Source organism: Plectropomus leopardus, chromosome 22, assembly GCF_026936395.1.
Source record: "Plectropomus leopardus strain MGB_pleo_1.0 chromosome 22, ASM2693639v1, whole genome shotgun sequence".
In the NCBI taxonomy this organism is placed as follows: domain Eukaryota; kingdom Metazoa; phylum Chordata; class Actinopteri; order Perciformes; family Serranidae; genus Plectropomus; species Plectropomus leopardus.
The window spans coordinates 3,013,720-3,035,605 of NC_142197.1; the positions used below are offsets into that span (position 1 = coordinate 3,013,720).

The 21,886-nt window shown below is 35.7% G+C and overlaps 2 protein-coding genes across 3 annotated transcripts in view; both read right to left on the bottom strand.

Annotated features, from left to right (window-relative positions):
* Nucleotides 1–733, bottom strand: part of crebl2 (cAMP responsive element binding protein-like 2) — a 68,485-nt gene extending 67,752 nt beyond the window's left edge. For both annotated transcript variants that reach the window (XR_015775485.1, XM_042517048.2), the window contains exon 1: nt 509–733. Coding sequence is in view for 1 of the 2 variants with exons in the window: in XM_042517048.2 (XP_042372982.1) it covers nt 509–523 (15 nt within the window). In the remaining variant the exon portion in view is untranslated. The remainder of the gene's footprint in view (nt 1–508) is intronic.
* Nucleotides 734–2,387: 1,654 nt separating this feature from the next.
* Nucleotides 2,388–20,130, bottom strand: tbk1 (TANK-binding kinase 1). Its single transcript, XM_088072633.1, has 21 exons — nt 20,049–20,130; nt 18,607–18,713; nt 15,934–16,074; nt 15,521–15,650; nt 14,376–14,557; nt 12,928–13,088; nt 12,739–12,849; nt 11,890–12,069; nt 11,108–11,304; nt 10,314–10,372; nt 10,117–10,208; nt 9,167–9,268; nt 8,975–9,053; nt 8,117–8,238; nt 7,948–8,024; nt 7,619–7,658; nt 6,459–6,560; nt 6,210–6,306; nt 5,391–5,491; nt 4,854–4,925; nt 2,388–3,460 (listed from the first exon to the last, which is right to left on the bottom strand). The coding sequence occupies exons 2-21, from the start codon at nt 18,691–18,693 to the stop codon at nt 3,421–3,423; spliced, it is 2,172 nt and encodes a 723-aa protein (XP_087928759.1). The 5' UTR covers nt 18,694–18,713; nt 20,049–20,130; the 3' UTR covers nt 2,388–3,420.
* Between the last annotated feature and the right edge of the window lie 1,756 nt (nt 20,131–21,886).

Genomic DNA, 21,886 nt, shown 5'->3' on the forward strand with positions numbered 1-21,886 from the left:
TTAAAATATATAATTGTGATAATTACAAATATATAGTTCTCAGGACATTTTACCCCAATTTATAAAAAAAATCTAAATTTAGTGCTCAGTGCTAAAAGGTTTACTTATATTTACTTTATGTATTTAGAAATATTTACTGTATTTAATGCTGCACTAAACACTGGGATATCGGTCCAGCTGTTGTTAACTAAAAGTCAAACTGTAAACATTTAATCGCCCTACAAAAATGACCTGAAGTTAGCTGTTGTAGTTAAATTACAGATTTATCAATATTTATATTTATACTCATCGGCAGTACAAGCTAACCTAGCTACACTTAGTTAGCAACACATAACGTCCTTAATCTCTTACAGTTAGCCTCACAAACTACTTTGTTAACATAAAGTTGGTGATTAAGTTGACAGCCAGCAGCATCACTGTTGTGACTGTAACATAAAGTTAATTAAACTGCGTTAATTATCTTCGTTTAATCACAGCAGCCGTTAGCCGTTAGCCGTTAGCTTCTTACCTTGTTATCGTCCATGTTGGTGAACGCTGGCAGCTAGCTCGCGTTAGCTTCGACAGCTAACGGCTCCGTCAACAAAAGATAAAACTGCGGATGAAAAATATGAAAATAAAATGAGATAAAGCTAAAGTCAGCGCGCGTTAACGGCAAAAAAACGGACAAAAGCTAACCGAGATGACTAGCCGGATGTTGTTTATCCGTGTTTACATCGTGTTTCCTGCTGACGTAATAAGGTTACGTCAGCAGTGCTTGTGTTTTTTTTTCTGCCAACAAATCTTTATTGACATTATAAAGTAAACAATTAAGGACATATTAACTGTGAAATAATACAACATAGAAAAATGCAGACCATTGCAATTGCTGTTTTAATTTATTTTGCTTATTTTATATATTTTTTAAGTTTCTACATTCATTTTTTATTTTATATTATTATTTACATTTTATTTTATCCCTCATTTAACTGACTATTTGCATTTCTATTCATCATTTACTTTTGATTATATTTGTAATTTATTTTTACATTTGTGACATCATATAAAAACATTTAAATCAATGCACTCATTCACTGTCTTTGCTTTCCTGATTAATTTAAATTAATGCACAAACCTGAGTAAACAGGAAATGGTAAGAATTGTGAAAAAAATAAAAAAAGACAAAACAAGGAACAATAAATACATGGAATACAATTAAAAATGATAAAATATACTAAAATAGATTAATATAAATAAACGTGGTAAAAAAAAAAAGTGAAGATCACTGCAATTAATGTCGAATTTATATTACTTTATTTTATCTAATTATTACTACTATTTCTGCACATAACTATCACCTCTAAAAACAGCACAGCTCTCAGTTTTATTTAGATATATTGTAAGTATAATAATCATTTAAAAATATATATTTCGTGTGATTTATTCCGTTCTCTATCTATGTTTCTTGATTTTTGCGGTACTTGGTTTTTATTTTGAATTTAATTTTCTCCCAATATGTTAGATATGCTAGAAATAATGGCGATCAATTCTGAGATATTGATTAAAAATAATTATTTTTTTCAGTGTCACCTGTCGACCTTCACACACCGTCACAAGCTGCTGTCTCTTTAAAAGGAAACGATGCTGTCCATCTACAATTATTGGTCTGATGCTGACGGAGGTTTGCTGTCGCAGCATGTCGCCATGGCAACCGCAGTGCTGACAAGACGGTGATTTTCCAACAGGCCGGTTGCTACGGGAAACCAACAATGGTGCTGATGGGAGGGAGGAAAGACAACAAACTCACCCTGAGTCTGTGAGCTTTCAAATATGTGATTTTAAGTCATATTATAACCACAAAACGCAATTAAACATCACAGGTATGGAAGTTAATTTCTGCCAAGAAAATTAAAAAAAAATATAGCCCAGATGAAATAAGTCAGAATTTTCAGATGGAGAGTTCAAAGCATGAATTTTTAAGAGGAAATTAATGTATATCGTAAGAAAATTAACACATTTTTTAAATTTTAATATTTTAAAAAAGAATTAATACAAATAATTCAATCTTTTTGTAAAACATGGAAAAGAAAAAAATCTAAACAAATAAGTCAAAGTAAATTTTGAAATATATAGGCAGAAAGTGACGAAACATTTACATAAGTCAATGTTTAATATTTTAAAGCAATTCCCTTTTAAATTTTAATTTTGATACAGTTGGTCCAAATTTCACAAAATCACAATTTTGTTCTCTTAAAATTACAGCTTAGTTTCTCATAATATCTAATATTTTCGATTTATTAAATATCTTTATTTTACAGTTTAATCAAAAATGTATCTGCTAATATATTCATTATAATTTATTTTAAGCATTAAGTGATTTCAACATAAAAAAAAACATTCACACAGCGCCATCTCTGATAATATCTTTATTTATTTACAGTTTCTGTTTTTAATACTCATTGAGCATTTTAAATGCTGATTATTGACAAAACAAAATAAAACATTAACATATTCTAAAGAGTAAAAGATGAAGATGATGGACTGATGAAGGTGAGGAGGTATTTTCTACATGTTACAACTGAATAACCAGCAACTCATTGATAAGATTACAAGCTGATTGATTACTGACAATAAATAAAACTGCAAATTTAATCAGCATTTTAAACATCCTCAACATTTTCATTGCGACCCATGTTAAGGGAAGCAATTATAGTATTTTAGACTCTAAGGGAGTATTTATAGTTTGTAATAATTAAGGTATTTTTTAATGGACTTTCTGCACAGATGAAGCACATTTAGAGGAGTTAAAACGTCGTCAAATAGGCAAAATAACAAAACAATCCCTTATTTCAAAACTTTTCAACTACAGTGAAATTTCAGGGCTTTTTGATATTTTAGGATTCATTTTAAGGGAGTTTTAGCCCTTTTAATGTAATGCTAAGGTCCTTTTTAGGTCCATATTAAAGTTTATATACAGTACCTCTTTTATTTTAAGGGGTTTTCCCCTCTTGGAGAAAGTCCATTAGGAGCACCTTAATTTATTACAACCCACTCATTATGACACACTATTTAATTCCTTAAAATGCCCTTAATTAATCCTTAAATAACCCATGAAAACACACCAAATACATTCACCTAAATCAAAGTGTTTTCCAACATTTTTAATCTGTTTGGAAAAAAATTAAAGTGTTTTTTAGGCTACCAAATGTCATCCGCTGTAATTTCAGGGGTATATTTATAAAAGTGTGTTTTAAGGGATTTTTGTTGTATAGAGTTTCTTGCAGCTTGCAGAGTTCCTTCACGGACCATCAGGTAAAAAAGCTTCATCTTACAGTCACATTATTTACAAGATAAACACACAGAATATGTACAAATCTGCAGGAGCTTCAGAAGACAACGCAGCGAGTCTACGATCCTGTCCAAGTCCCTCAAAGTCTGAAACTCTTAACCTCGCAGACCTCCGTCCAGCGTCAGAGTGCCGAATCTGAAGGACAGACAGTCACGTTATCGTTTCATCTTCAGTGATTTGTTAAGACTAGTTTTCCACAAAAACTGGAATCTGGGAGAAACTGCTAACCACCAAAATTAAGATTTAGTTCACAGCAACATTAAGACACAACTGGAAACCCCTTAATCAGTTTACAATGAAAAACAACTCGAAATTTACTCTCAGTTGACCCTTTTTGTCGTACAAGTTGAGCCCTAACTTAGAAATATTACTAAATAATTGATGAAACCGTTAATTTCCATCTTCTCGTGGCCGATAAGACACCGATAACCGATAATTTCTTTTTGTTTGTTTTTCATTGACCTGAGGGTCTGACAGGCTCAGATGTGGTGAGAACAGATGAATTTAATTTTTGCATTTTCATTAAAAAACATTTCAGACAAAAAACTGAAAATCACATTTTTGTAAAAGAAAGTCATTTTCAAGAGCAAAATCAATTTCATTTTTATAAATATATTTTTTTCCCTCTTCTCTTCTTTGTCAACTTGACTTGTACAAAAATAAAGCTGAAAATAATATTGTGTTTGAGTTCTGGAGGAAATACAGAGAAGAAGATTCCCAAACTGTCAGGAAGCAGCAGCTACAGAGCCGTCCCTAAGTCACGGCTCTGCTGTGATCTCTGCACATTTACAGAGCTGGAAACTCACTACACCTCAACTCCAACCGCGTCCAGCGTGTCCTCTCCTCATGTCCCCGTCACACACACACACACACACACACGGAGTGGACATTCGGAGAAACTGGCGGAGACACCCGAGGAGAATGAGAGAGGACGCCTATACCAAGAGCCGCCCCGGACAGTATATGTCCTCCTTGTTCACTGATGATCTAAATAAGTCCCTAAATGTTTCTCCTGCTGCGTTTTTTAAAACATCGCCGCAGAGAGGCTCCGAAAATAGCGATAAATTCGGCACGTTAGTAGTCCTCTCCTCCGTCACCCTGGGACCTTAGATCGTCTTGTTCGTTTGTTTTTGGACGTGGAAATGTTGTTTTATTGCATAACATCCATAACAGTGTCCCGTACACTACAGTGAAAACACCGATTGACGGAAACCATGGCAACACGGGACAAATTAAAGCAATTTATGCTTGTTATTATCGGTTCTATTTATCGTCCAAAAACTGTATTATCAGAATTATCCGTATGACGTCATCAGTCCCATTATCGGGCCGATAATTATCCATCCAGGTAATTATAGTGCATCTCTAACTAGTGGCTGAATTCACGCCCCAAAGTTACTAAAAACCCTTAAAATCTGACAAACGATGCCAGGCTAGCAGTTTCCCTCCGCCTCCAGTGTTTGTGCTAAGCTAAGCTAAGCTAAGCTAAGCTAAGCGTAATGAACGTGTATTAATCGTGTTTTCTGACCTCTCTAAGAAGTGGTTGTTCTCTGCCAGCTCTTTGACGACGCCCTCCATCTCCTCCTTCAGCTTCTTCATCCTGAAACACAACACGACGTCAGGCAGAGACTTATTTAACTTCCTTAGTATTATCACAAACTTTGATTTTGTCATGTGCACACCAGAGGATTTATATAAATTGGGTTATAATAATAATAATAATGATAATAATAATAATAATAATACATTTTATTTATAGGGAGCTTTTTTAGTAAAGTCAAACACATTTTACAAAACTTAAAGAAAAAAATGGAAAAAATAAATAAAGAAAACAAAAAATAAAATAAGGTAAATAAATAAAATGAAATGAAATAAATTAAAACAAAGTAAAATAAAATAAAATAAAATATGAATAACTTGGCAGGAAATAAAACCCCTAATTTTATTTGACTTAATGACAGTTTAAATGTGTCTGATTATTTTTTGCTTTTTTCAACAGATGTGATGATGATGATGATGATGATGATGATGATGATGATGATGAAGAGTAAATAAAAGTTCTCACCCGAGTGTCATCTCCACCAGTGTGTTCTGACTCAGGTAGGCCTGAGGTTTCATCCCGCTCGACACCAGAGGAAGAACTTTCTGAGGCAGCTGTTCCTGCAGCTGGACACACACACACACACACACACACACACACACACACACACACACACACACACACACACACACACACAGTTGTGTATGACATCATGACCTCACACACCTGTCCTAGTGCTTTCAGCGATCCTAATTAAAAAACCACAGGAAATAATAAGTTAAACACTCGGAGGTTAATATTTACATCAGGACAGATCAGATCATTTATTTGTGTCTCATTTGGACAAAACCTTAACAGCAAGATTTAATGCCTATTATACATTTTTATTTTTTCATAATGTGCTTTTTTTAATCTTTTTTCGCTCTTTTTAAAAAAATTAATGTTACTTTTTAAAATTAATTTTTGCTATTTTTTTAATGTAGCTTTTTGTTCTTGATTTCATGATTTTTTTTATGTAATTAAAAGAAAATTCTCACTCCATATTATTATTTTTAATTTTTGCTCTAATTTCCTTTATTTAATGCAGTTCTTTATTTTTGTCTGTTTTCTTTTACATTTATCAAAAACTGTAATACAGGGTTTCTTTTTTAAATGCACTTTTGCTACATTTTGTTTTTTTCAGATTTTTTTCATTTGATTTTTACTTCATTTATTTTTTTAAATGTATGTAAATGTATTTTTTTTTTTTTCTCTATTTTCCTTTATTTTTTCATAATATATTCTTTTTATTATGTATCCACACGATCACATGACCTGTTATAAACCTGTCAGGTGTGTTTTTACCTTGATGGCTCTCTCCATCAGCATCGTCACCTCCTTCTCGATGCTGATCAGCTGACCCGACAGACCGAGCAGCTGCTTCCTCACGTGATGAACCTTCCTGAAAAAACACAAACGCGACGACGCTTCAACACACCGAGCCCAAGCTGTTGACTCTTCACACTGTCGCTAAGCAACAAGAGGACTTTATCAGGGAGACCAGGCCCACTTCCTGTCTGTTTGTGCAGGCGAACAACGGAGCGACAGATTTACCTCATCCACTCTTCACTCTTAGAGATGAAGAGGCGATATTTCATGGCGCACTCCTCTGTGAACAGAGACCGAGCTTTACTGGCATGAAGCACCAACTTCTGCCTGTCAGAGAAAAACACACACACACACACACACACACACACACACAGACACACACACACAGACACAGACACACACACACACACACACACACACACACACACACACACACACACACACACACACACACACACACACACACAGGTCACAGATCAGGACTTCAAAATAAAAGCTCAAACTCATAGAGTCCAGAAAACAAAGGTGACAAACTGCCCTCTGCAGGCAGAGAGCTGCAACTACAGCAGCAGAAAAAAAACATGGTTTTCACATGAAAAGGTTGTAATTATTTCATTTTATGTTGATTATTTTATCTGTAAAATCATCACAGCACCTCCAAAAAATACCAAAAACTGCAGATCCTGTACTCTGCCTTCAATGAATACTCCAGAGAAAACCTACAGTACATACCAACATGCTATGCACTGTCAGTTTTCTTTTCAATCTAATTAGTTTAAGAAAATTAACTTAAGTCCAAAGTTTATCCATCTTTTAATAACACTTTGATTTTTGCTCCATTCTCGTATATTTAAATTTTTAATTGATTTTTTGTTCCATTTCATGTTTTATAACAATGTAGATTTTTCTTTATTTATTTTTATTATTTCTTTTACAATTTATTTTTTATAAAATACATTTTAATTTGGTGTAAAGATATGCCATTTTTATACACTATAACTAGTCTAGTATTTTTTTAAAGTTTTGTTTATTTATTAATTATATTATGATATTTTATTATTAGACTGATCACAATTGATATTGTAAATTTTAAATCATTTGTTGTATGTTTTATTGATTCACATATGTATTCAGATCTCTCTTGAAAATTAGGTCCAAATGTGACTGTTTAAATAACTGATTAAATAAAGGTTTATATATAACACAAAGTAGAATTTTGTTGTTACCGCAAATTGAAGAAACATTTGATATTTTCACAGAAATATAAAATTATTATGAATGTTTATGTGTTAAAATCATAAATCAGATGTCAGATACAGGTTAAAACTATATTGTTATTACTGAAATTTTCCTTTTTTAAGGCACTATGACGTCAGAATACTTACTTGTCAAATTTATGGATCTGTTCTTCATTGTACGGCAGACCTAAACACAGAATAATAATAAAGTAAGAATTTATTTACAGCAGCCAAGAAACAGGTAAAAGAGGTCACAAATAGATCAATAACTATTTAAAGGAAATAAATTATAAACAATCTGAATTCAAAGTTAGAATTAGAGAATTGTCATTAAATACAATTCACATTATATGTATATATTTTTAATCTAAGATCAGTGTTACCAAACATTTAGAAATGTGGCCTTTTTCTCGACTTAAGAAAAAAAAAAAAAAATAGAGAAAAGTCTGAAAAAAGAGCCGTTCTTTTGAACCTACGTCTCTCGGCTTTGTCCTTCTTGAACTGTTGGTAGATGGCTGTGATGGCGTCCAGCAGCACTTTGATTTTCTCCACGCTGCAGAGACAAACTCACCGTCACACACTCACACATACTGAACCGTACACATACGACACACCGCTACATGTAAACACACTCAGACGCCTCACTTCCTGTCCTCGGGGTGTGTCCCCACTTGTTGTGTCCAGCCGTCGGTCAGCAGGCCTCCTGGGATGAATTTACTCTTGATGTCTTGCGTTGTTCTTTCGATCGGCTCCAGAGAGCTCGAAATCTGCACGCACGCACACACACACACACACACACACACACACACACACACACACACACAAATTTAACATGAGCACGCCTTCATAAATACCCAGAAAAACCACAAAGCACCTCAAACACAACATCAAGCTCTGCACAGCGATTCCCCTCGACAGGGCGCACGACCCTCCAACCACTTTCTGATTCACAATAAAAATAAAGCCATTCACACGGGGACTGTTTTTGTATTTTTAGTATCCGTAAGGTGCCAGAGTGAATAAAACAGCATCAAAATAGAGCTTGTTTATCAAAAAAAGGTGCTAATGGAAGATAACCCACACCGCCGACAGAGGTCCTAGCGAAGACCCTAATGTCCTAAAATCCTAGAAATGTCTTAAAATCTGAGAAACATCCTCAAATCCCAGGAAATGTACTAAAAATAGAAAAATATCTTAAAATTCTACAAATCCGAGAAATGTTCTAAAATCCTAGAAATGTCCTAAAATCTGAGCATCATCCTATGATCCAAAGCAATGGCTTACAATCTGAGAAATGTCCTAAAATTGTAGAAATGTCCTCCAGTCCTAGAGACATGTTTGAGGCTGCGGGCCCCTGGCTTCCTGTCATTTTACATCTGTGGCCCCCAAACAAAGCGAGCTGAGTATCGTCGACTCAGTTTGTCCTCTGAAGACAGAACTGAATAAAGTTCTCGACCACGAACAGCTAAACACGTAAAAAGACAAAAAAAGGCGAGCGCTCACTCGGAGAATTTTCTTGTGCATGTCGGAGATCTCGTCGTACTCTGATGACATCATGTTGGCCTGTATCAACACCTCGAACCTGCAGGACGGGAGACGGCGGTTACCTGATGCATGTCGCCGTTAATGAGCTGAAGTTAAATAAAGTTTATTTCTGTGTGTGTGTGTGTGTGTGTGTGTGTGTGAGAGACTCACAGCTGCTCTGTCTTCTCCAGGATCTGAGTGCAGTAGTTACACAGACGGAAAACCTCCGACTTCTTGTGCTGAATCTCGCTGTAATCCTCCTTCATCAGCTCGCTGCACAAATAAAACACATTTACAACTAATTATCTTTTAACCATCAAAACAGATTCATTTATTATGTTTAAAGGTTAAAGAAAATGCCTGAAAGATGTGTTTTATGTTGTTTTTTAACATCTTTTTTCGTGCTTTCATTCACGTTTTTTAAAATAAAGATTCATAAAAAGATTTTTGACCATACTGACTTGTTTACATAAAGTGCTGCACGTCTTTAAGATTTTGTATTTGTAATTTTATGCATTTTATACACCCAATTTTATGCTTATTTTATTAATAATGTCAGTGGTTTACATTTTATTTATTTTATTTTCCATTTCATGTTATGCACTACATTTTTCCCCTTATTTTATCTGACTTTTACTCGTATTATCAAGTGGCTTTTATCCATTTGAAGATGCATGTTATGTGCTCTATTCTGATTTTATTTTTACATGCAGGTTTTATTTTGTGCGTTTTTGTCTTTTATATGTTTTGACGTGCGTTTCATTTCTTTCTTGTAAAGCACGTTGGGCTGCATTTCTTGTACGAAAGGTGCTAATCAAATAAATAAAGTTTCTTAAAGTTCCTAAAATAGTTTTTTGTGATTTGAAGGATTTTCGTACGTACACTCAATTAAATCATTTTTCCGACATATTCTGATCCGCCTCGTGAACATAAACACGGACGCCAGTAAACAGGAAGTGACCCAAATCTAAACAGATCTGCTCAAACTTCAGTCGACCTGTTTAATCGCAAAATTATCTGCGTAATATCTGAGTACAGAGATGTAAAAAAAGTGAAGACAGGACAAATAAACGCTGTCAGCTGGTGCACAAACACACGGATGTGTCTGCGTGTGAACTCACATTAACCCTCGAACTCCTTTCCGCACCAGCTCCTGATAAACCAGCAGAGACTCCGACGTTTTCCATAAATGTCCAACGTCGCCTGCAAACGTCTGACACACAAGATTATCAGCGAGCGCTTCAGAACGTAAACATAACCTCCGTGCATTCATTACCTCAGAAAAAAATGTCCGTATTTTACTTTGTAAACTCGGTACCTTTGCGTAGCTGGCGTCCAGGTCGAGGTCGTAGCGAGGCTGAACTTTCGGAGGACTGGCTGCAAAGACAAAACATACAGAATTAAAATGTGCATCACTTTTTTTTTCCTCTGGGTTCATTTAAATGTTAAATCTTTATGAATCTGTTTCATATCTGTTTCCTTTATCAAGTTTCTTTAAGCGCAAAGAAGAACAAACAATAAAAATAAGACCTCTAATGAGCTGCTTCACACGTTTGTTTTTTGTCGTCATCGTGCGTTTCTGCAGACCATGGGTAGGTGATATTTGCGTGTGCATGTTGAAACTTTATATTTTGAAAACGCTGAGGTTAACGCGGTTATGTTTAGGCGCAAAAGACCCCTGGTTACGGTTTGGAAAAGATCGTGTTTTAGCCAAAAATACTGAGGCAAATTTGAGTCCCAGCTGCAAAATCAGTGACGTCTCAGTAATAAAGAATCGCTGTCCACGGATCTGTCTCTGCTGGGATGGGTCGCTAAAAAAAACACACATTTGGTGACTAAAAAGCAGCTGGAAACGCAGATATGACTTCGTAAATCGCAGCAGGTTTCGTTGAGCGTTGGTCTGCAGCGCGGCGGTCGTCCTCTCCGCCTCCTGATGACAGTCAGCTCATAAACTACGTCACTCTAGAAAAGCTGATATAACATGTATGAAACACACAAATGAATGTATTTGTTATTCGCAGAAATGTACAATATCAACATTTTCACCCGGCGTTTTTATTCCGAGCTAGTTTGTCCCGTTTGACCCGCAGGTCACCGTGCGGCTCTACGTACGGTCTTCGAAGATGAGTCCCACGGTGGCGACGGACTCTCGGCTGACGAGCATGATGGGATTGTCTCTGGAGGTTTTGGGGAAGGTCTTGGCCTGCCGGTTGGGGTCGAGGACGAGGCGGCGGCCTTCGTACAGCAGCTCCTGGTTGTGCAGCGGGATGCTGGCTCTGCGGGACAGAAGCTCCTGGAACAGCGCCGCCCTGTGGACACGTGAGGAACGGCTGCTTTGAGACACACTGGACACAGTCCGGACTAAACTTAATGAAAAGCAGGTTTCATACATTTCCAGGACGTTTCCAGGACTTTGAGGCATATTTCAAAGACCAAACATTCTCTGAAACAACCACAGATGCTCTCTGTTAGGTCTTTTTCATGAAGTAGCTTTATATACATATTATCTAAAAAATAATAATGAATTCAGAGCAGCATGAGAACTGAAAATTAGCTTAACTTTTTGTTATTTAGGAGATGGTGCAAGAAATAGGGAGGCATCTCGAATCACTTTTTAAGCACTAGTGTGGGACTTATTTTTTTATTATGCATGCAACTTTAAATGGCTGTATTTTGTTTTTATTTTACTGCCGATTTTTTACGTAAAAACATGTTTTCTTCAAAACATTTTGGCCATTTTTCTTTTTGCTTTTTTAAAACAATTTATTTTATTTTTTTAAATTAGCAATCTTTTTTCCTTCAACAATATTTGGTGTTTGGCAATGTTATTTTCTTTTAAGATTTTTGATGATTTTCTAAAGATATTTTCTATGAGGGCCTGAAAGCGTTCTCACGTGTTGTATTCGTGGATGTAGACGTGGTGCAGCGTGGCCTGCTGCAGACTGAACACGTAGACGACGGTCCGGTGCAGGATGTCGTTGGTCTCGGCGAAGAACTGGTCGAAGCCCCAACACTTCTCCTGATCCGCCTCCAGGATGTTGGCGAGCACCGGAGTCAGGAGGCTCTGAAGACCCCTGAAACATCAGAGCAGAGTCGTGATCGCCAAAACTTGAAGTACCAAAGTAAAGTCATCCCAAAAAAAATAAATAAATAAAAATTATGTATACATATAATGTAATTTTGTTTTGTTTTTTAAAAAATGACAAATGAATCTACCTATCTATCTTCTACCTTCTTAAAAAAATACACATATTTATATATTTTTTCACATATACAAATATACACTATATATATATGTATATATATAAAAAACATAATTTAATACCAGATTTTTTTCCTGGCACATAAACTAAAACACACACAAGAAATAATAATAAGTAAAGAAAATAAATAAATAAATAAATAAATTAAAAAAATAATTAAAAAAAAATATATATATATATATATATATATATATATATATATATATATATATATATATATATATATATAGAGAGAGAGAGAGAGAGAGAGAGACATTTCTTTAATTGTTATATATATATACATATATATATATATATATATATTTCTTCCCCTTTGTGACAAGTACAAGAGCTACAAGTACTACAAAAAAAACCCACCTTCTGTTTGAGTGAAGGTTTGACGGTAAAAACACACGTAATTTCCTCATTCGGTGTATTTCTGGTATAAAACGTGTGTTTTATGAAAACGCGTATTGAGACGTGCGTCCTGCGTGTTCTTACTTGGACAGACTGCAGGACACCGGCATCTCCGTGCTCCACTCGATCTTCCCGTTCTCACACTTCTGATGTCCGGAGATCGTCCCGGACGGTTTCTCCGTGATGATTTTATACCTAAAAGAGCAACAAACGGCTCAGTCAGTTTAACGTTTCTTCTTCTTCTCCTCCTCAGAAACAAGCTCTCGCTCTTACATCACTTCTTTGTTCCTGCGCGGCCCTTCGAACGGTCTGAACGGGAGGCTGCCCGTGGCGGCGTGATAAAACGTCACTCCGATGCTCCACAGATCCACCGTGGCTCCGTACTTCTTCTGGTGGTCTTTTCTCAGCACGGCTCGCTCGTACATGTCGGGGTGCTGCACGGCAAACGCACGAGGAAGAGGTCAACAGGTCAACAGGAAGTTAAAGACGTCCCCTTTTGGACTCCCGGGAAACTGTGCTGGATATTTTTCTATTGTATTGATATTTTTTTTTTAATGTTTTTTATTGTTTCCTGACAGTTTTTAAACTAAAAGACTAATTAAAAACATTATGAGCAAAATATTTCGTTTCTACAGAGGCGTAAGGCGAAAAAAAAATCTTTTAATTTATTCCTTTTTCCTGTCTAATATTAATTAATTATTATTACTATTAACATCCAACATCAACATTGGTTCTAATCATAAATATCAAATATTCATTCATTTTCAAAATTTTAACCCTTTAAATGCCATTTTTTTGGTCACGATGTCTTTTTGTTTTTAAATGAGAACTTTTTTTTTCAATATACTACATACAAAGTAGATGTTTTTAATTATTGCAGCATGGGATATATCAATGATTAGCAGCAACATTGATTTCCATACATTATTATTTCTTGTACTGGTTTGCACTCAAAATTCATTTTTCAAAATCAGGCTATAAAAATATTATACTTTAATATGATTTTCTACTTTCTTGAGTTTATTATTTAAACCAACATCACACCTAATCATAAATATCAAATATTCACTAATTTGCAGAATTGTAACCCTTTAAATGCCAGATTTTTCGTCATGATGTCACTATGTTCTTAGATGACAAAAAATATATATTTTCAATATACTACATGCAAAGTAGATATTATTATAGGGATATATAATGGGATATGTCAGTGATCAGCAGCTACATTGACTGTGACAGGTCACCTAGTGGAAATAGCATGTATTTCCTCCATAAGCCAAATATAGTCAAAATGACCTCATCAGGTGTAAAATAGTCAAAATGACAAATTCAGAGTCAAAAGCCCAGAATGACACCCAGAAATAATACAAGTCCTGTTTTTCTGCTCTGATGGCTGTGGGATCAAAAATGTCAGTTTGAATGGGTTTCAATGGAGCATTTTTGGACCTGAACAGTCTGAATGTAACTATTTAGTTTCCACAGTGTATTTTAGACTTATTGTAGGAGCTGAGCTGCAAATTCACTGATTACACTCAAATACACAATCTGGACTACATTTAGGACACATGCATCAACACACACACACAATTATCAACACCGCTGACTTCAGGGGTGTGTGTGTGTGTGTGTGTGTGTGTGTGTGTGTGTGTGTGTGTGTGTGTGTGTGTGTGTGTGTGTGTGTGTGTGTGTGTGTGTGTGTGTGTGTGTGTGTTTGTCCTCACCAGGTATTCCTCGGTGCCGTACAGAGACACAAACTGCTCGTCGTCCTCCAGCTCTCTGGCGGCTCCGAAGTCTGTCAGTTTGTAGACGGAGCGTCCGTCCTCTCCGATCACTCGCATGATGTTTCCCGGTTTGATGTCCCGGTGGACGATGCCGTACTCTCTCAGGTGGTTCATACCTGCCACTGAAGACACAACGGCCGATCAGGGAACACCTCAGTCATCGAAACGCCACAGATACATATTTCAAGATATCTTAAAAGTCCTAAATGTTTCTCTGACAACAGCTAAACTCGAAATAAGGTCAAAGTAGAAGAAATGAATTAGTGAAAATAGAATTTATCAAAGTTAGCAGCATTATTTGATGCAACTTAACTTCTGTCTGAACTAATTTTGCACATGGAAGAAGTCAGCTTTCATTTGAACTCAAATCATGATCTTATTCTTATTTTAATGGTAAATGTTTTTAATTATACTTTTAAATCGTGTCTATCCTGTTTTTTTTTATTATTTTTTTTTAGCTATTTACAATCCTATTATTGTTTGTTTTATGTATATTTTAACAGTTATTTGTTTGCTTGATTGTTTCTAATGTCTTTATTCACGCTCTGCATCACTGAAAATGAGGGTCTCCCTCTAATGATTTCCCGAATCTTAAATAAAGGTTTGAATGAATGAACGAATCCCCAAACTTAACCAACAAATGTAAACTTCTCCCTGGTATCTGAATAATTGGAAAAATTTGTTCCGGGCTGCAAAAATTAATTTCAAGACAGAACAACTTTGAAAGTTTGTGAACATTTTGGTTCACGACTTTCTCCTTTTGGCTTCATGAGCGCAGAAAAGTGGCCGACAGTTCACATTTTGCATCATTTTTTTTGCTCAACGTTGGTCTCTGTCCACGCAAAGTGAGCTTCATTAGTTAGAGAAGTGACTTTTTTAGCATTAACCCGATAATGAATCAGGTAAACTATATTTCAATGATTTTAGGGAATGCATAAAAAATGTTTAAACTCAGTAAAACACATCTTCTTTGCATCGTCTGCATTGTTTCCACATGAAGACTTTAAGTTCACAAACACAGAAAAGTCTGAAAAACACTGAAAAGGAGCTTGTGAATTTTCGGGTGATCAGAGTGTCCCACTGACCCACATCGTGCAGCACTATGAGGAACTCGTCTTCAGGAAGTCCGTACGCGTTGGACGACTCCTCTAAGACTGTATAGAGACTTCCACAGGGACAGTACTCCATCACCAGGACCTTGTGTCGGGTGTTGGACTGATTAAAGGAGAAAAGCAGGTTAGAAACATGTTGACGCGTTTACAAAAACCACTAAGCTCAACGCAAAAGATGCACGCTGTTGTCATAGATACGTAAATAACTGCATGATGTCATTTGACCTGATACCTCTAAAAACCGTCAGAAAACACTGAAAAACACTGTTATGTTTACTCAAACTAAAAAGAGACATAAAAATATTAACTGACCTTTCATTACAGCAAAAGAGACTAAAATTAAAGCTGTCACCGTGGTAACTGCAAAGACGGCCGCGGTCACTGACCTCTTCCTCCACAGCGAAGAGTTTGACGATGTTCTTGTGGTTGAGTTTTTTCAGAACTTCAAACTCTCTCATCTGGACGTCCAGCGGCCTCAAAAAGCTCAAGTTGTTGAAGACTTTGACGGCGTACAGGTCACCAGTTTTCTACAGTCAAACACAAAAAACGTGCAGACAGACGCAAATTATACTTTAATGCTCCTTCAGACACTTTTCAAGAACTAGCTGACCCTTCGAAAACTGAGAAAATTGGTTTGATTTCTCTCTAAAATGTAGAAGAAAAAAGTCGATGACCAACTCGGCAAGAAATTAGTCAAAGGTGATGAAAAAAATGACCTAAAAATTAGTTTTTTTCAAAAAAGAGGAGAGGATTATTTAAAAAATTATCAAAAGAAAAAAAAATGAAAATGTCTACTAAACTATACAAAGAAATATAACAATGTTATATTCAAGATTATTTTACAGGAAAAAAATACAATAAATAAATACACCACACACACGAAAAAAACCCTGCTTTTATAAGGACATTGCTTGTTTTTATCTCTTTTTGTGCTTATTTTCAGGTCATTTTCTTCTAGCTTTTTTGCCATTTTTTAAAACATCATTTTTAGAATTATATTTATTTAAAGTATATTTATATATTTATATTTATGTGTATATGTATATGTGCTTTTTTAAGGACATTCAATTGTTTATTTTTGTGCTTATTTTCAGGTAATTTTCTTCTAACTTTAATTGCTAACTTTTAGGATTACATTTATTTTTAAACACACACACACACAAACACACACACACACTCGTAACTTTTCACCAATACTTCGCTCATTTTTGGACCACGACTTGTTCAGTTGTTAGTTGTTTTCTCCTCGTGTTTTTGAAAGAAATCCAGCCAGTTTGCTCAGTTTTTAAAGGGTTAAATTAACTCTGGTCTGTCAGAAACTTCAGAAAATTATTCTCCATCACAAAATGATCTTAAATTAATTACAGGAATATTAACACACGTATATTTCTGCGTGAAGGAAACACATGACGCTCTGACAGACGCGCCGCACCCTGAGCTGAACTCACAGACCCGAGGCGTCGACTTTTAGTGACACACGAGATCCCAAATTCAAACAGAGGATCAGGTCCAGACTGATCCTCACACTCTGAAGATTCACACTGACGTTTTGGGAAATTCCCCCTCGGTGCACTTTTACAGCCTGAAGCGTTTTTTAAACTCTGAAACTCTTTAACATGAAAATCGGAGTTTTTGGAAGTAAAAAGCAGAAACACGGTTCTTCCTACGCAGAATCTTTTCGCTCCGTATGTAAACACAATCTGTGTTTTTCCACTCAGATAATTCTGCTTCCTCCCGTCCGACTTCTCCATCCTCCAGCCCGTGACCCCCGACATCGAGCGGGTTTGAGCTCTGAGGGAGGAACGACGCGTTTCCTCTGAGGAAGTTTTTACAGGAAATTAGCACCCAAATATCTGTTGACTTATTGATGAGCTGATGCGATGAAGTGTGAAAGCTTGACTGCAGATGAGACAAAGAAGCTGCTGATTCCTCAGCGCGACGCCTGAGAGGCGTTCACGTCGCTCTCTGCAACAATTATTCGCTATTTATGGACCCCCAAATATTTTCTAATTCACAATAAAAATAAAGTGATTCACACTGGGAACAGTTTTTCTACTTTTAGTATACGTAAGGTGTCAGAGTGCATAAAACAGCATCACAACAGAGCTTGTTTTTTAAAAAAAGTGCCAGTGGAGGATCACACACACCCCCGACAGAGGACACAGCTAAGACCCTAATGTCCTAAAATGCTACGACGTGCTACAATACTAGAAACAACCCAAAATCCTAGAAATGTCCTAAAATCCCAAAGAAATTCTAAACTCAGAGAAACATCCTAAAATGCAAGATATGTGCTCCAATCCTAGAAATGTCCTAAAATTATAGAAAAGTCCTGAACTGTGAGAAATGTCCCAAAACCCTAGAAATGTCCAAAAATCCCAGAAATGTACTGAAATCATAGAAACGCCCCAAAATCCTACAAATACCCTTAAATCCCAGAAACATTCTAAAATTTTACAAATGTCCCAAAATCCTATAAATGTCCTAAAATCCGAGAAACATCCTAAAATCTCAGAAACGTCCTGAAATCCAGAAACTCGTACGGAGTTGCTGTGACGGGCCCCTGGCCCCCTGTTATGTTGCAAAAGTGGCCCCTAAACAAAGCAGGTACGTCTCTTTCGGTGAAAACTCGTCCGGCCACGTGAGCCGCACAGAAAGCAAACACACTGTTGTGTTTCATGGATTTCTTTACAATAAAATCAACGGAAACGATCCCAAAATACTCTGAATAAAGATCCAAACACGTTTAAAGAAAACACTGAAAAAAACGTCTGTTCTGAATATCGACTGCTGGACAACAACAGAAAAAGTATTTAAAATAATAAAATCAAAATAAATGTTTTTTTTTTAAATGTGTTCTGGTTGATTACTAGAAAAACAAGACTTTAGAGATTTTTTCATGTTTTTTGTTATTTTTTCAGTACTGGTAGAAAGCTTTCCAACCTTGTAACTGCAGAAAAGAGTCATGAAACCCATAATATAAAGACGGATACACTGATCAGTGATTGGCTGAGAGCCGTCCTGCAGCAGCTCAGGTGAGTCAGGTGTGGCGTTGGTACCTTGTGTCTGCCGCGGTAAACGTTGGCCGTCGCTCCCTGACCCAGCAGGTCTGAAATGAGCCACAGGTAGTTGGTGGTGCTCTGCATCCTGACGGCTGCAAGTTATCCTGAAAAACAGAAACAGCCGATCAAACGACGACAGAGAAACCGAGTGACGACCTGGAAGTCTGGAGGTTAAACTTAAAAACTTTGTGACTGCAGCTGAAATCACTGAGTATCAAAACGTAACATCAAATAAGAAAATCTGTTCTAAAAATGAAGTTTATTTACTTTCACTACGTCACTACGCAGCCTTTCGGTGACATCATGGTCCGAAGGTGGAAAACTCTGACGTGACAATGATCCATCAGATTTTTAAAATAACTTAATGACATTTTATTTATTTGCTATTTCATTTGCTGCATATTTATTTATTTTACACGTGATCTTATTTTTTGTATTATTTATATATTTCACATGAATGATTACATTTTGAGTTATATTTATCTAATTTACACATATGAATTTATTTAAGGTATTTTTTATTCATTTATCTTAAATATTTAGTATTCATTTTGTGCTTTATGTATTTATTTAATCATTTGAAATGAGTTACAGATATTTATTTTACATGTTTGATTTTAATTAGGATCTAATTTAATTAGGATCTTTTAATTAGGATTAGGATTTAATTAGGATTTGTTAGCATTATATTAATTATTTTGATCCTTTTATTGTACATATATTGTTTTTATTACATTATTATTGTTAATAATATCACTATAAAGATTTTAGTTTGTTTTTGATTTTTTGTGGATCGTTTAGTTAACGTCTAAAAGCAGAAAAATAGTGATAATAAAGAGGCTGAGAGCAAAATAAAATAAATAAAATAAAAAAATATTTAAAGTTAATTTCGGGTCGCGACGTCACCGCGCAGCCCGCCGGTGACGTCGCGACCGTCGGTGGGAAACTCCCGTTTTTAGAGACAGATTTCACCGAAGCGCGACGATGATTCAGCAGATTATTAAAATGATTTAATGACATTTTATGCGACTAAACCCGCCGCTGCGGTTAATCGACACACCGCATCAAACGGGTGTAATTATCTTTATAACGAGGTGAAACATGAAGTCAGCTAACATTAGCTCATACATACACAAACACACAGCAGAGTTACAGGTTAAAATATCTCCCGCGCGCTCTTTAATGTCGGAAAATGTGTCTTTTGTCGTGTTTTTATATTTTCACTTTCGCTCGCGGACATGGACGCTGTCACACAGATCGGAACTAAAAACACGATCATTTTAACGGCTTCCTGCCGGAAAACCGGCCGTCTGAGCTGCGCCCTAACGGCAGGTCCGTTAGCTAACACCTCACGCTGCAAAACGGTAACCATTAATTAAGTATATTTGCGGGATTTCTCGTTTTAAATGAATCGTTTTTATTTTTGTTTATTTCCTCACCTTTCTTTTCTGCTGCGGAGTCCTCTTCTTCCGCTGTTTCCTGGCCACGTGACGGCAGCGGTCCAATCAGCGCTCAGAGTGAAGCAATGGGGCGCGGAAGGATTTATCGTAATACTCAGAATAGATGTGAAATGTTAAAAATGTGCGTCTTTTTTACCTAATAACAAGGTAGAAAAATCGCTTTCAATGCACATTTTCTGTGGTTATTCTTCTTTAAACCTCCAACATCGTGTTTTAGTGGAATAGCGGTTTGTATCACCGTGGCATTACGAGATAAATGTGCCAATTTGTGCCCACTGATGGCTGTGACCAGTTATTACGGTAGCAGAAAAGAGCCTGAAATGAAAACTTACCTGTACCTGAAAAAATGACTCATTCTCGCTTATATAACATTTATTAAATAAGAACTCCAGTTAAACATAAATATTTAACGGCTACAGGAAACTAAGTAATTCTGCTAAAATATAAACTTAAATTTTAAAACGTAAAAATATTGCCGTTCTTTTCTTGCATCATGTGTATTTTCTTTAAAATGTTGAAAAAAAAATGAAAAACATCATTAGTTTGTTCTAATAGTCATATTTTATTGTTTTAGTTCATCTGTTCATTTTGTTTATTTAAACGTCACTTTTGCTGTTTTAATTTCCTGTATGTTGTTGCTCAAATGTTTAATAAATGCTAATAAATGAATAAAACAATAAATGAAATACCTTATAATACACAATAAAGAACATATTGCTGCTAAAAAAGTAAAGTTTTTATGTGCACTAAAATTATTTATCTGTTTCAATAATGATAAAGATGAGTGACATGAGTCTTAGAAATGACAAATAAATACATAAATAAATAAATACATTTCAGTATCAAGACAAAAGAATTCATTGCTGCCTTTCATTTTCTTATTAAAAGCTAAAAAAATCGTGAAAACACACTACACATTAAACAGCAATGGGAATTGGAGCTAAATACGGTAGTGGAGGATGAAACGTGGGAAAATATGTGTACAGCATGTCACAGAGGGATTGGAAGTCAGCTTTGGAAAGAGTTTGACTGGAAGGTTAAAATTAGGTTCTTTAGGACGCCACTAGTAACCTCGATATTTAAAAACAACTCTGGCAACAAATGTTGGAGGAACTGTGGCATGGTTGGCGACCATACACACACATTCTGGGACTGCCCAAAAATACAGACATTTTGGAAAAACATCAAAGAAGAGCTGGAGAAAATTTTGGAAGTGGATTTACCCCTGGAACCTGTGTTTTTTTTGCTGGATGTACTACCTGACCACTTGTATACTGCAGACCAATGTTATTTATTGCATGTTTTGTTGATGATTGCAAGAAAAATGATTACTATTAACTGGCTGAACCCTAACCCTCCTACCATTACTCAATGGTTACAAAAAGTCAAACATGTATACATAATGGAACATATGACCGCTCAGTTACAACTAAAAGTAAGGATTTTTAAAAGGAGGTGGAGACCAGTCACTGACTATCTGAGTTAGGAATTTTGTATTAGTAAGGGAAATGTTTCTATTTATTATTTTTATTATTTTATTTTCAACTAGTCGTTTGTCTCATCACTATTCGATTTTGTATATGGTATATATGTGTGTATATATATGTATACATATTTCAATATGGGTAGCCCAGTCTCAAGGCTGTTGTTGTTGTTTTTGTTTTTGACTTGTTGTCTGTTAATTGCTTGTTATTGATGGCTGGCAATAAAGTTAAAAAAAAAAAAAAAGCTAAAAAAATCTACCTTTTACGTGACAAAACAACTGATGATAATTAAGATTGACATAATATTTAGAAATGACAAATTTATATATTTAA

Excerpts from the sequence above, each read along its gene's own strand:
- tbk1 (XM_088072633.1), bottom strand. The coding sequence starts at position 18,693 with ATGCAGAGCACCACCAACTACCTGTGGCTCATTTCAGACCTGCTGGGT. Across the intron at positions 16,075-18,606 it reads TTTACCGCGGCAGACACAAG|AAAACTGGTGACCTGTACGC; the intron begins GTACCAACGCCA and ends GTTTGACTGTAG. Across the intron at positions 12,070-12,738 it reads GTGTCCTGCAGTCTGTCCAA|GGGTCTTCAGAGCCTCCTGA; the intron begins GTAAGAACACGC and ends CTGATGTTTCAG.